The sequence below is a fragment of the Elgaria multicarinata genome, chromosome 3, assembly GCF_023053635.1.
Source record: "Elgaria multicarinata webbii isolate HBS135686 ecotype San Diego chromosome 3, rElgMul1.1.pri, whole genome shotgun sequence".
NCBI classification, from domain to species: domain Eukaryota; kingdom Metazoa; phylum Chordata; class Lepidosauria; order Squamata; family Anguidae; genus Elgaria; species Elgaria multicarinata.
In genome coordinates, this window is record NC_086173.1 from 147136285 (window position 1) to 147149257 (window position 12973).

Consider the following 12973-nt stretch of genomic DNA (forward strand, 5'->3'; position numbering starts at 1 on the left):
TACTTGCTGTGGTCATCACAGGCTTCCCTTCACAATCAAGAGTTTGTAAGTCTCAGGCTCTTGAAAATCCACTAGTCCTCTTTCTTTCCCCCCAAAGACGGGACGGATAGAATCTAAAACAACCATTTACAACTTTAACCACATTGATGTTCTCCTGGGTTACATGTCCTGATTCCTTCTTTCCCTTAATCCATTTAAATACTTTCCCTGTCCTACTGGAGTTTAGAAACAGATACCACGTCCCTGTGTCTTCTGCCAAGTTCCTACAAGTAGAATATAGGATAAGTTCTTGCGTAACAAGAAAAGATTTAGCAATGGACAAGCTTACACCTGCTGAAGTAGCACAAACACCATTTCTGGCCTTGACTATAGTGCAGATGGGTATCTAGAAAGTTGGCATTGCAAAGCTGGATGAAATGCGTGTCCCATCTAGCTCAGCGTTCTGTCTAGTGACAGTGGTTTGCTTTGATGGCAATTGTGTATTGATATAGCACTCACCTGTGTATGTCCGGGGTGTTGGACCTCTTTCAACTTGAAGGCCGAATTCAGTTTTGGAGAAAAATTGGGGCAGAGCTGAAGGCAAAAGTGGGGCAGGGGTGGAAATACCAACCTTAGCTTAAAGCTCCTTACTGCCAATAATTAAGCCTGGGGAGAAGCGTTTCAATCTTTTAAAATGGCAGGAGAGGGTGGGGGGAGTCAGGAAACCACTAATGAGGAAAAGGGGGGGGCTTCTACATTTTAAGTCCATTGCTACATTTTAAAATTTTGTGATTGTAATTTTAATATTGTATTGGTTTTATATGTGCTTTTAACTAATTTTATGTATTATATTTTATTATATTTTATTTAGTGCTGTTCCCCGCCTCGATCCAGAGGTAGAAGCGGGTAATAAATAAATATATTATTATTATTATTATTATTATTATTATTATTATTATTATTATTATTCTGAGGAATCAGGAACGGATTTAGACTCCGGGCAGGCCACATTTGGCCCACAGGCCTCAGCGTCAAACTCTGTGGTATACATGGTACTTTACAGAGAAACATGGTCTTTAAAAAATAAAAAAGTACTGGTTGCCTGCCTACAATTAACATTTTGACGGTGGGTGAGGAAACAGAGAAGAGAAGAGGCTAGGTAAATGAGGGTTAAACGTTATACCTCTGAGCTCCATGGCTGAACACCATTGAAATCCATGTCTCCCTATCTAGCCACAATAGTGCAAACAGCTCTCACAACAGCAACAATTGTATTAGCAGTATGTAACATTTGCATTGTGAGTTTTATTTGTTTATTTATTTATTAAATTTATATACCGCCCCATAGCCGAAGCTCTCTGGGCGGTTTACAAAAGTTAAAAACAGTGAACATTAAAAAAGTATACAACATTTAAAACCACCAAAAATATAAAAACAACAGTATAAAACAACTGTATCCATTTAAACAACAACAGTGACTGGCTATTGGAATAACACATGGATTCAAATCCCTCCTCAGCTCACTGAGTAGCTCTGGGCAAATAATTCTCTCTCTTGGCCTCAATTCCCCATCTGTGAAATGGGTATAGTAAAGATGAAAGGTATATTCTTAATTGCACTACTCATTGGCCATCAGCACAAAAGTTACCGGAGAAATCAAATGGATATAATACCTCACAGGGTTGAAGACTGACCCCCCCCAAAAAGCTAAACACTTTGCACTTTTCAATTGTGCAGTATGACATCTTAATAATAGTATCAATCAATCAATCAATCACAGTTTTTTTCCCAGTCGTAGATCCATTTAGAGAACAGGGAAACACCAAAGGCATTCATTTTTAACATAAAATAAATTACAGTATATGAACTGAAATAAATGAAAAAATACTTTAAAATAGCCAAAATACAAAATAATAATAATAATAATATTTTTTTATTTACTGCATTTTGATACCACCAAATAGCTGAAGCTCTCTGGGTGGTAGAATGTAGAATGTTACATTAAAATGTCTAGAATAGGATATATGACACACTGAGTTAAAATATCTAGGCTAAAGTACGTAAAATATATGGTACCCATACTAGCTAAGGAAGAGGCAGCACAACTTAAATTTAAACAGAGAATCATTTTACGTGCCTTTGCACCAAAAAAATCTGGCCACTATTTCTGGTGTTGTTTTCCCTACCACCATCTGTTAGTAAATAAAACAGGTATCATTCAAAAATCTTCTCTGGGTATTTCAATAGGATAGGAGTTAATAATCTGTTTTGGTCAACTTTATAGAAGCTACATGAACTATAGCCCTGTCCCTCTGGGGGCAGAGTACCTATAAGGAGTACCAAAAAATGGCCATCCAACAAAGCAGAAAGCAGGCACATAATAGTAAAATGTAGCCCCAGCTTTGTACTGTGGAAAATGAATGTGAATACAAAGCTTGTTTTAGGGTTAGGTTAAATGTGATGCCAAGTGTGTAAAGAAAACTTGACCCGGATGTATCATCTGGGCAAAGTACCGAAATAAAGTATTGAATATGAGGTTCCCAAAAACGACAGTGTGTGAATTTCTTAATGATTGAACGCAGAAGAAATAATTGTCTAAGTATTGTTAGTGTGTTTTATTGCTGTTATTTTGATTTCATTTCAGATTGCATTATGTTATGTAAACTCTTTGACAAACGTTATCTCAATCATCTTTGACTATCAAATGACTGAATACTAAAGTGAGTCAACGATGAAGAGACCAAATCGAATAGATATTCAGTATCTGAGTTATAAGAATAAGAACGTTACATGAAATGAAGGTAATGTGGAAATGACCTGTAAAGAAAATTCTGAATGCAGAAGTAGGGTGACCATATGAAAGATACAGGGCTCCTGTATCTTTAACAGTTGCATAGAAAAGAGAATTTATCAGGTGTCTTTTGTAATTGGTCACTCTAGCTCAGCCTTCCTCAACCTGGGGCGCTCCAGATGTGTTGGACTGCATCTCCCAGAATGCCCCAGCCAGCTGCTGGGGCATTCTGGGAGTTGTAGTCCAACACATCTGGAGCGCCCCAGGTTGAGGAAGGCTGCCTAAAGAGGGCAGGGCTGCAGCTTTAAATTTCAACAGGTGCTGCATGCATACAAATGACACCTGCTCAAATTCCCTTTTCTATACAACTGTTGACGATACCGGAGCCTTGTCCTCCTTTCCATATGGTCACCCTATGCAGTAATATTAATCCCCACAATACGTAATGGGTGGGAAAGGAAATGTTGAAAGGCTCCATTGCCTGAAGTAGTAATGACCACAGTGGCAAAGAATGAACATTGTAGTGATCCAACACCAAACTACAGAAGTTCTGCAGTCATCACAGTACTAAAAAAGAATATGACCACTCCTTAATTTGAGTTCTTTGTATTAGTGTGTCCAGCTTTCCCCCTGGCTGATAAAGTTTTGGTGCCTTTAAGAACTATAACCCATAAATAAATCAACACCACCACCCCCGACACTGGCTCTTAATAAAGGCATTGTAGCCCTGCCAGAGGGGAAACCCTTTTTGGTGTTAGGAGCCCCATCCGTCAAGCTTTCTAGTAGTCATTCTTTCTCTTTCTAATGGCTGTGCCCTCTCCCATTGGGTCTACTCTCTCTCTCTCTATATATATATTTCCTTCCTAAAACCCATCCTGATTCCACTCAGGATCCACCCCACATGCTACTGCCTTCTCCATTTCGCTATCCAAGCACCACGATCCACCTTAAATCCTCCTGTTCCCACCGCAAGGTTAATGGCAGGGCTAAGAGGTGTGTCAAACCACAATGACACATCACGTGGAATGCAGCATCGCTTAATCCCGGCCCCGTCTTGGGACGGTCCTGCCTGACTCTCAGGGCAGGGCAGGGCTCCGGTGATATAAATCTCAGACCATGGAAGAGGGAGCCGCATACAGCTTTTATTCTGAGTCAGACTTAGAGGAGGAAAACACTGCTGCTGCTCCTCATAGGCCTCCAGGATGAACTGTGGTAGCCGTGGGCGATGGCCCTTTCTTGGCATGACTCCCGCAGTCCTTCTCTTGGTTCTGTGTCTCCACCTGCAAGGTATGTTGGAAGGAGGAAGAGGGGAGGCTGGAGGGCTTTATGAGTATTCATTCATTCATTCATTCATTCATTCATTCATTCATTCATTCATTCATTCATTCATTCATTTTTCTCTCACCCTTTGGGCCTCCAGAGCAGTTTACAATGAAAACATAACCATTATAGAACTAATGCAATGTATCTAATTTATACAAGTTACAGGATACTACATGAGCATAAGCTCTTCCAGCAGTATTCTTGTGGCTGTGATGCCATCATTGAGTGTAATATGAGGGCATGCTCCTGGTGGTTCTGCATGGACCCGTGGTCCGATTGGAATCCACCCAGAGTAGAGCCTTTAGTGTGGTGGCCCCCTTTCTATGGAGCTTCCATAGAAAGTCAGGCAGACACCAACACTGTGTTGTTTCTGGTGTCTCTTGAAAATACCTTTTTCCAGATAGTCTTCCTGACAAGCCCCGGTTTCTATCGGTACTCTGTTTTTAAAAATAACAAATTTTCTTTTTATTTCTTTTATGTTTTTATCATTTCGTCTGTTATTGTTCACTGGAATCTGTTTAGACGAGGAGCAGTATATAAACACTGTAAATAATAAACAAATAAATATCACTATCCATAGCTCCATAAATGCTTAATAGCATTTGCCGTTTCCTAATACCTCTGCTACATCATCATCATCATCAATATTTATATACTGCTCAATTATCTAACACAGATTCCGGAATGGTGAACATAGGTATAAACAGTAAAAGAAAGATTAAAAAAGCAAATTAGGATTGTTCAATTTAAAAACAAAGGAACCAGAAAAACAGTGGCTAGTCAGTTAAGGAAGGCTTCTCGAAACTAATTGTTTCGAGAATTGTTGCTTTGGGGAGGCGCCGGAAACAGCCTAGTGTTGGTGCCTGTCTGACTCCAGGGGCAGAGAGTTCCACAGAGAAGGGGTCACTAAAGGCTCTTCTCCTGGTGGATTCCAATCAGGCCACAGATCCACGTGGAACCACCAGGAGCAGGCCCTCCAACGACCACAGTGATCAGGCAGGATGGTAAGGGAGAAGGCGCTCTCTCAGGTATCCTGGTCCCAAGTTGTTTAGGGCTTTGTATACTATTTGCTGATGCCTTTGCCATTTCCTGATACGTTTGCCATTTCTGCTGCCTTCGCCATTTGCCAGATCAAAATTCGAAGTTTGCCTCTGTAAGAATGCACAAGTGGTGCCCGGGATTGCTTTCCACTGCATTCGTTCCCAGGCCCAGTGTCGCTCATGCTGTTCCCCATCTACTGAAGCAAATTGGACTTCACTTTTGTGCCATAGCTGTAGATGGGTGAAGAGGCAACCAACTGGAATCAGTAAGGTACAGGGCACCAGGAGGGGCAAATGTTGGTGAGTTCTCCTGATGCCTATGTATGGTTAATGGCAAGATGTCCAGATTGCAGCCTGGCAACCCTACACAGTATACCTGGGGAGAGTGAGGGCCAATGGGGGCTCTAGTGCTATCTAATGGCTAGTGGTGCTGCACAAGGTTATATGGGTTCATATCCCAGCTCAGCCACAGACTCCTTAGAACACAAGTTGACCATCCGTGCAGATGCTCTTTGGCAAATCGGTCTGTCTGTCTGTCTGTCTGTCTGTCTGTCTGTCTGTCTGTCTCTGTCTCTCTCTGTGTCTGTCTGTCTGTCTGTCTGTCTGTCTGTCTCTCTCTCTCTCTCCTATCTCTAAAATGGGAATAATAATAATAACAACAACGTTTGGTGAACAGACACTGTAAAGCACTTTGCACAGGAAAACTAATATATAAAAAGTGATTACTACTAATAAAGGGGGAAATGTTGGTATGATTCATTGCAACATACAAGTTATTTTCCCTAATCAGAAATAAGTACTGATCCAGCAAGTGAGTCCTTAGGTTCTGTACACAGTACATAAAAAGGGATGCGCCTCATGCTGTGACCAAAGAACTTGTGAAGGCCTCTGTGTCGGAGACCATGAGAATAGTGGAGGATGCAGCAGTGGTGAGTTGGGTGGCTACAGAGCAGATGCAGCAAGATGAGGCTAGGCTCAGGCATGCTGCAGAAATGACAGCTGAGGAAGAACTTGGAAGAGGTAGACACAAGTGGTGACTAAGAGATGGGAGTTGATCTAGGCATACCAGTAAAAGACAATGAGATTGAATGTTGGTTTGTTTCCTTATAGAACGTTTATACTACTTTTAAATATCTGTTTACAAAGCGCTTTGCAGCATAAGCTTGTAAATCACCAACAATTAGCTTGTGGGGATGTAGCTCAGTGTGATAGAGCACATGATTAAGAACATAAGACATGCCATGCTGAATCAGACCAAGGGTCCATCTAGTCCAGCACTCTGTTCACACAGTGGCCAACCAGGGACCCACAAGCAAGACATGGGTGCAACAGCACCCTCCCACTCATGTTCTCCAGCAACTGGTGCACACAGGCTTATTGCCTCGAATACTGGAGATAGCACACAACCATCAGGGCTGGTTGCCATTGATAGCCTTCTCCTCCAGGAATTTATCCAACCCCCTTTTAGGTGGTCATCACTACATCTTGTGGTAGTGAATTCCATAATTTAACTATTTGCTGGGTGAAGAAGTATTTCCTTTTATTTGCCCTGAATCTCCCACCAATCAGCTTCATGGGAAGACCCCAGGTTCTAGTATTTTGAGAGAGGAAGAAAAATGTCTCGCTATCCACATTCTCCACACCATGCATAATTTTGTACACCTCTATCATGTCTCCCCTTAGTCTCCTTTTTCCCAAGCTAAATGTAACCTCTCGTAGGGGAGATGCTCCTCCTCCTCCTCCTCCTCATTTATATACCGTCCCATAGCTGAAGCTCTCTGGGTGGTTTACAGAAGTTAAACACAGTGAACATTAAAAAGAAATATACAAAATTGCCCTTTTTAGGTGTGGTGACCAGAACTGTACACAGTATTCTAACTGTGGTCGCACCATAGATTTGTATAAGGGTAGTATGATACTGGCCGTTTTATTCTCAATTCCTTTTCTTATAATGCCTAACATGGGAGTTTGAGTTCTTTACAGCGGCTGCACACTGGGTGGACATTTTCATCGAGCTGTCCACCACAATCCCAAGATCGCTTTCTTGTTTGGTCACCACCAGCTCAGATCCCATTCGGTTATACTTGAGGTTGGTTTTTTTTTGCCCCAATGTGCATCACTTTTCACTTGCTTACATTGAACCAAATGGCAGATGTGGTTCAATGTAAGCAAGTGAAAAGTGATGCACAAAGTGATGCCCGGTCTCCCAGCTTGGAGAGATGATTGGCATGCAGAAGGTCACAGGTTCGCCCCCTGTTTTTTCCAGGTAGACAAAGGAAAGAAATCCTGCCTGAAACCCTGGAAAGCAGCTGCCAGTCAGTGTCAACAATACTGGGCTAGATGGACCAAGGGTCTTATAGCATCTTGTGTTCCTATGTTGTGTCCTAGACAAGAAAGAGCGAGAAGGGGAGGCAGGACGCAGATAGAGGCAAGGGGTGAAGAGGACTAGAAACTTGAGAATTGAAGCAGGTTGCCAGCTCAGATATTTTCCTCCCTCTTTATTTGTTCTTTTTCTTGTTCTTCCCCTTCTCCCGTATTTGCTTTTACTAGAGTTGCTCCCGCTGGGCATAAGTTAGCTGGAAGGAATGTCCAATAAGATAGATGAGCCAGGGCCCTGGTGATGGCAGCTCGTTTATGTTTCTTATTTGGAAAATAAGTTTGTTGTCAGGAGCCAGAATTCCTGGGTCCTGTTCCAAAGACATTCAGAGCTTGGGAATGAGTGACAGTATCGGGTATCAGGGCTTCAAGGGCGTGCCTAAAGCGGGAGAGCTTGCGGAGCCAAAGGGGTTATTAGTGATTGGGACACTGGAGGACAGGAGGCTTTGAAGTTCTGAAATCTCATGCTGCTGCTGCTACTAACAAACTCCTATCCTCTTGCAAAAGTTCCTACATCCGCCCCTACGTCTCACTCAGCAGCAAACACATTCATGGAGATGCACCAGGTCCTGGGAGGCAAGGTGGGATATAAATGCAACACATAAATATCAGAGAGGAAATTGATTCCTGTGGCCTGATTTGCCAGAATTCAGTCTGGTACCAGAGTATCTGATGGTGAAGTCCTATAAGGTTACCACCCAGGCTCAGTGTCAGCATCTTCATGTTTGGGCAACTGCTTGCACCCCAAGCAAGGCACACTGGGGCTGACTACTTGCCTGCCCCCCATGCATTACTGCCATCTCCCACTGCCACCTGGGGCAGAGTAGCTGGGTTCACACAACACGCTAACCCACACTCAATGGTTTGAGTATGGGTTGTTGTTGAACCGTGGGTTATCATGTTGTCTGAACGCAGTGCATTTTCCGTAGGGTTTCCATTCAAGGGCTTGGCAATGCATGCAAGTGAGTTACCCACAAATGCAGCCTCCACGGCCATCCCCATCCTCCGCCATACTTTGGCAGCTCAGAAATACACCCTAATCGACCAAATGCCTCAATTAGTTTTTTTCTTTTCTGGCATTGCTTTGCATTGTTTAATTTGAGCAGCTGATCAAGAAAGTAAAATGCTGGCGGGTGGCAATCCCTCCCTAGGTTATTGTCTGCTGTGTTCCCACTCACCCTAGCACCCCATCATGACTATGTTCCCATGAACTTATGTTACTTCAGTTTAACAAACTCTCATGATGCACACTTTAACCAGGAATGCTTCCAGATGAGGCTTTTATTGGGCCATCAATCTGCCTCATTCACAGAATTTTATGGGGGTCTTCTTCTTCCACTTGCAACCTTCCTGCTTCTTTTGACTTCTTTTCTTACCTTCAAAAATCCATTCCAACTAAATTCCAAAAAAGAAGAAAAGTCCTACAACTCTCATTACAAAAAACCCCAAACCCCTACAACTCCCCATGCTTGCTAAGGAAAGCTGAGAGTTGTAGGACTTTTTCTCTGTCTAAACACGTATAGGATTTCCCCCTAAGGCAAAAAAAAAGAAAGAAAAAAAGATGGATTAGCAGATGGTTTATTTATTTATTTTATTACATTTATATACCGCCCCACAGCCGAAGCTCTCTGGGCGGTTTACAACAATTAAAAATGGTAAACATTAAAAGTATACAAAATTTAAAATAGTTCTTAAAATCATCTTAAAGTTTAAGATGGTTCTTTACCATTCAAGTGGAATTGAACAGGACGGCACTTAAAACCGAGGAGGCCTTCAATTAGAGAACTGTCCTCTGACAGCCCTTCAAATAAAGTTCTGTGCTCCGAAGTAGGACACATGGCCGTCCTACTTCCCAGGGTTCCATAGAAGGATCACTTCTGGTTTAGAAAACAGCAGAAGAGAACTCTGGAATATCCACTCTCAGCTTCATTGAGTAGGAGTCTTCTTGGGATGGAAAAAGTGAGCTAACCTTTTACATACCACACGTGTTCAACAGAAATAAGGCAAACCTGAATCACCTTTGCTGTTTGTTTTGGTCGATGTGAATGCAGTCCATGTTCTCTACACACTTTCGGTTCTGTGCCACCCACAGCTTTTGGTATCTAGCCTGCTCCTCCCAGGCAGTTCTGCCCTCTTAGCAAATTGCTTTACTATGCCTTCAGTCCTCGTGCTTCCTCATTCTCTCATTGCTGTACAACTTATCATTCATCGGAGGCCACGCACAAGACAAACTGAAACTGATGTTAGTAACGTTCATGATTTGCCACACAAAGAATGATCTTCCTAGTAGCCAGGCAATGAATGTGCTTGACAGCATTCCTGAAGGTCTGGAACGTGCTGGCTGGTCATTTAACACCTCTTGGGTGTAAAAATCAAGGCTGTCGCCCAATTAAAATCATCTTAGCTTAACTCAATTTTGTTGTATATTGCCCTGATCTTTTTACGGAAGGGCAGCCTTAAAATCTTTGAAATAAATAATCTTTTAAATAAACAGAAGCTAATACACAAATCACCACTTAATCTGCATGTATTTGCATTAAATTAAATCTGCATATATTTGCATTATTTTTTGATACATGTGCAGATTTAAAAGAGAAAAAAGCACACTTGCTTTGTTTCCTCAAGATGCACAGGTGGGTCACAGCAGGCATTTTCTTAATTAGGGCAGGTATTCCTTATTCTTTCTCAAACAGGAGGGGATGCTATTTAAAACAACAACTCCTAGTATACTGCCTTTAAAAAAAAATGGTAAAGGCCATAAGAAAGGTTCCCAAATCCATCTTAGCGTAATACCTTTAGTAGGCCAACCAAAGGATCACAAAACATGTGCAAGCTTTCGAGATCTCCAGATCTCTTCATCAGGCAAGATGTTACCAAAAGTAGGTTGGAGAGGGGTGGAGGGAGAAGGGGAAAAAGGCCCACAGTGTGAATGACATGAAGTGAGACCTTCCAGATGAAAAAATTCTGGGGGGTCACCAGTTCCCAAGCTAAGCCATCTTGAGGACCATTCAATCAAACAATGGGACACAAATCTCCTAAACTAATAAAATGAATATAAGCAGGTACTCTACCATTGCAATAGGTACCTTTTTCTCTTAACTGGAGGACCAAGAAAATAAAGATGCATGACTGATCATGGAAGAGGACCAAGCTGGATGACTGGGCATAGAAAGCTGCCTTCTATGAAATCAGATCAATTCATTGGCCCATTGAGTCCAGCATGATCTCCTCTGACAGTAGTTCTCCCAGGCCTTAAACAGGAGGGTTTCCCTGGCTTGCTTTCCAAGGTCCTTCAACTGGAGTTCCTAAGGACTGAAGCCAGGGCCTTCTGCATGCCAAGTGAAGGCTGTGCCGTTGAGTTACGGAGTGGGTTGAGGCTCAGCTCCACTCCCCTTCCTTTCCCACTTAACAGTTTCCCAGTTCTGTGCCAGAGTCCCTTGCCTGCTAGGGTGGCCACTTGTGAATGTCCGAAAAGAAGAAATGCATCATCCAAAAAGAGGAGAAAGGAGGGTGCCAATTTGCATAGAATTTGCATATGCTGATTCATATGCACAGATGCAAATGTAAACATCATTATTATAATTTAAATAGGAATATAATACATCACACCATAGTGTGAAAGGCTGTGATCAACTGACAGATGCCTGTCACTTCCATCTGCTGTTCAGGCACTACTAGGGAGGTCAGATAAATTTGTTTGGGGGTGGAGATTGATGAGTCTTTCTAGGTTCAGCACCAACACCCCTGGCCCGGACTTCGTTCTAGTTCCTGCTGAAATGCCCAACTCAGTCTGCAGTGGGTCGGGCCAGTTTGTGGATTTTGCACATTTCCCCTTGCAGCTTTTGAAATGTGTGCACGTTTCTGAGCAAGTTGTTCAAAGTATAACTGAATTTTATGCAAATTGCTCAGAACTGTTTGCAAATTTTTCAGATTTTTTATGCAAATCGCTCAGACATATGTGCAAATTGCAGAACCTGCAGGGTGGGAAAACACAATAAAAGTTCCCAGAGTTCAGGGGAAAAAACTGCAACACATCTTGCAAGCACAAATCAAGTTGTACACGGTGCAGAATTCCATTGAGTCCAAATTGGTCCTCTGACTGCCCTTGAAATAGAGGACTGTCCTCTGTAAAAGAGGATACATGGCCCTGTTGCTTGCATCGGTGGAGCAAAGCAACAGGATAGATTGTAACGGTGCCGTGCGCCTGTTCCAAGCCAAGAATGCTGTTCTTTGTCGTTTCTGAACGTGGTTTCTGTGTCTCTTTCTAGGCTCGGCGTCCAGATGCATCGATATAGCCTTGGGGCAAGACCTGCAGCCTTTGCCTCCTGGTGTGCAACGATGCTCCATTCCCAGCGGGCTTCTCCAACCTGACGTCTCATCACTTGGGGGAGGAGGAGGAGGAGGAGGAGGCGGCGTCAATGTGGGAGACACCCGCGTAGTGGGCGGCATGCCCGCCACCTCTGGGGGCCTTGCAGGTGGCTCTTCTACAGGCCTCCCCAGTTCACCAGGGAATAGCCCATTCCAGTATGGCAAGCCAGGAAACCCCAGCCAAGGTGGCCCTGGCCCTGTAGGCCCTGTTCAGTACGGGGATGAGTCTTATGGAGGGACAAGCTTTGGCATCCGGAAGAACGGCCCCCGGGGTTTCCCACGCCCAGAATGGAAGGCTCCTGGCATCCCCTACATTCCCACTGCCAGGGAACGGGGTGGGGGCTATATCCCAATATCAAAGGAGACGCCCCGGTATTTTCCCAATGCAGTTCCACTCGGTGGTGGAGCAGGCTCGTCCTCTTCAACCTATAGCGGCAGTTCCATAGCATCAGGGCCGAGGGGCAGTGACGACGGCAGCTATGGTCCTGTACCCGAAGGCCTGCAGCCTGGCGGACAACGTGGGGGAGCCAGCGGGGAACGTGGACCCCTTTGCGATCCCAATTGTTAAGGGGCACTGATTGATCTAATTGTTGGGTACTTGAGGTGGACAGAATGTCTGGCCTATATAGTTCATAGGAGCGATGAGGCAGTGGATAAAAGCAAGTAACTAAACTACGTCGGGAGAAGCATGTGACCTGGAGCAGTCTTGGCTCAAAATTTAGGAAATCGGCCCATCCCTGCTTCTAAAAAGAAAAAGTTGGCTACCTATTACTACAAGCTTAAAACAGCTTCAAGGGTGGATTCCTGCACTGAGCAGGGGGTTGGACTCGATGGCCTTGTAGGCCCCTTCCAACTCTGCTATTCTATGATAGATTCTATGATGATTCCTGCTCATGGTATTCTGCAAATGTTACTTTGTGAAGGAACTAAGAATACCTCATAAAAATGCTCAGCACCGTGATCACAGAACTACAATTCCCAGAGTTCTTTGGGGGAGAGTAATTCCACGGCAATCCAATTTCATATATGTGGCGTAACTGTATCCTAATCAGTGTCCCTCAACAGTAATTCACTGGATATATGTACTGAGATATAC

The 12973-nt window shown here is 43.5% G+C and overlaps 1 protein-coding gene across 1 annotated transcript; it reads left to right on the forward strand.

Annotated features, from left to right (window-relative positions):
* Nucleotides 1–3922: 3922 nt before the first annotated feature.
* Nucleotides 3923–12667, forward strand: LOC134396881 (cuticle collagen 2-like). The gene is made up of 2 exons (XM_063123487.1): nucleotides 3923–4057; nucleotides 11778–12667. Exons 1-2 carry the CDS (start codon nucleotides 3973–3975, stop codon nucleotides 12443–12445), a joined length of 753 nt encoding a protein of 250 aa, XP_062979557.1. The 5' UTR covers nucleotides 3923–3972; the 3' UTR covers nucleotides 12446–12667.
* The last annotated feature ends 306 nt before the right edge of the window (nucleotides 12668–12973 follow it).

What these genes read in the sequence shown, in the direction of transcription:
- LOC134396881 (XM_063123487.1), top strand. Translation starts at nt 3,973, where the DNA reads ATGAACTGTGGTAGCCGTGGGCGATGGCCCTTTCTTGGCATGACTCCC. An exon ending in TCTGTGTCTCCACCTGCAAG is followed by an intron (nt 4,058 to 11,777) that starts GTATGTTGGAAG and finishes GTCTCTTTCTAG; the next exon opens with GCTCGGCGTCCAGATGCATC.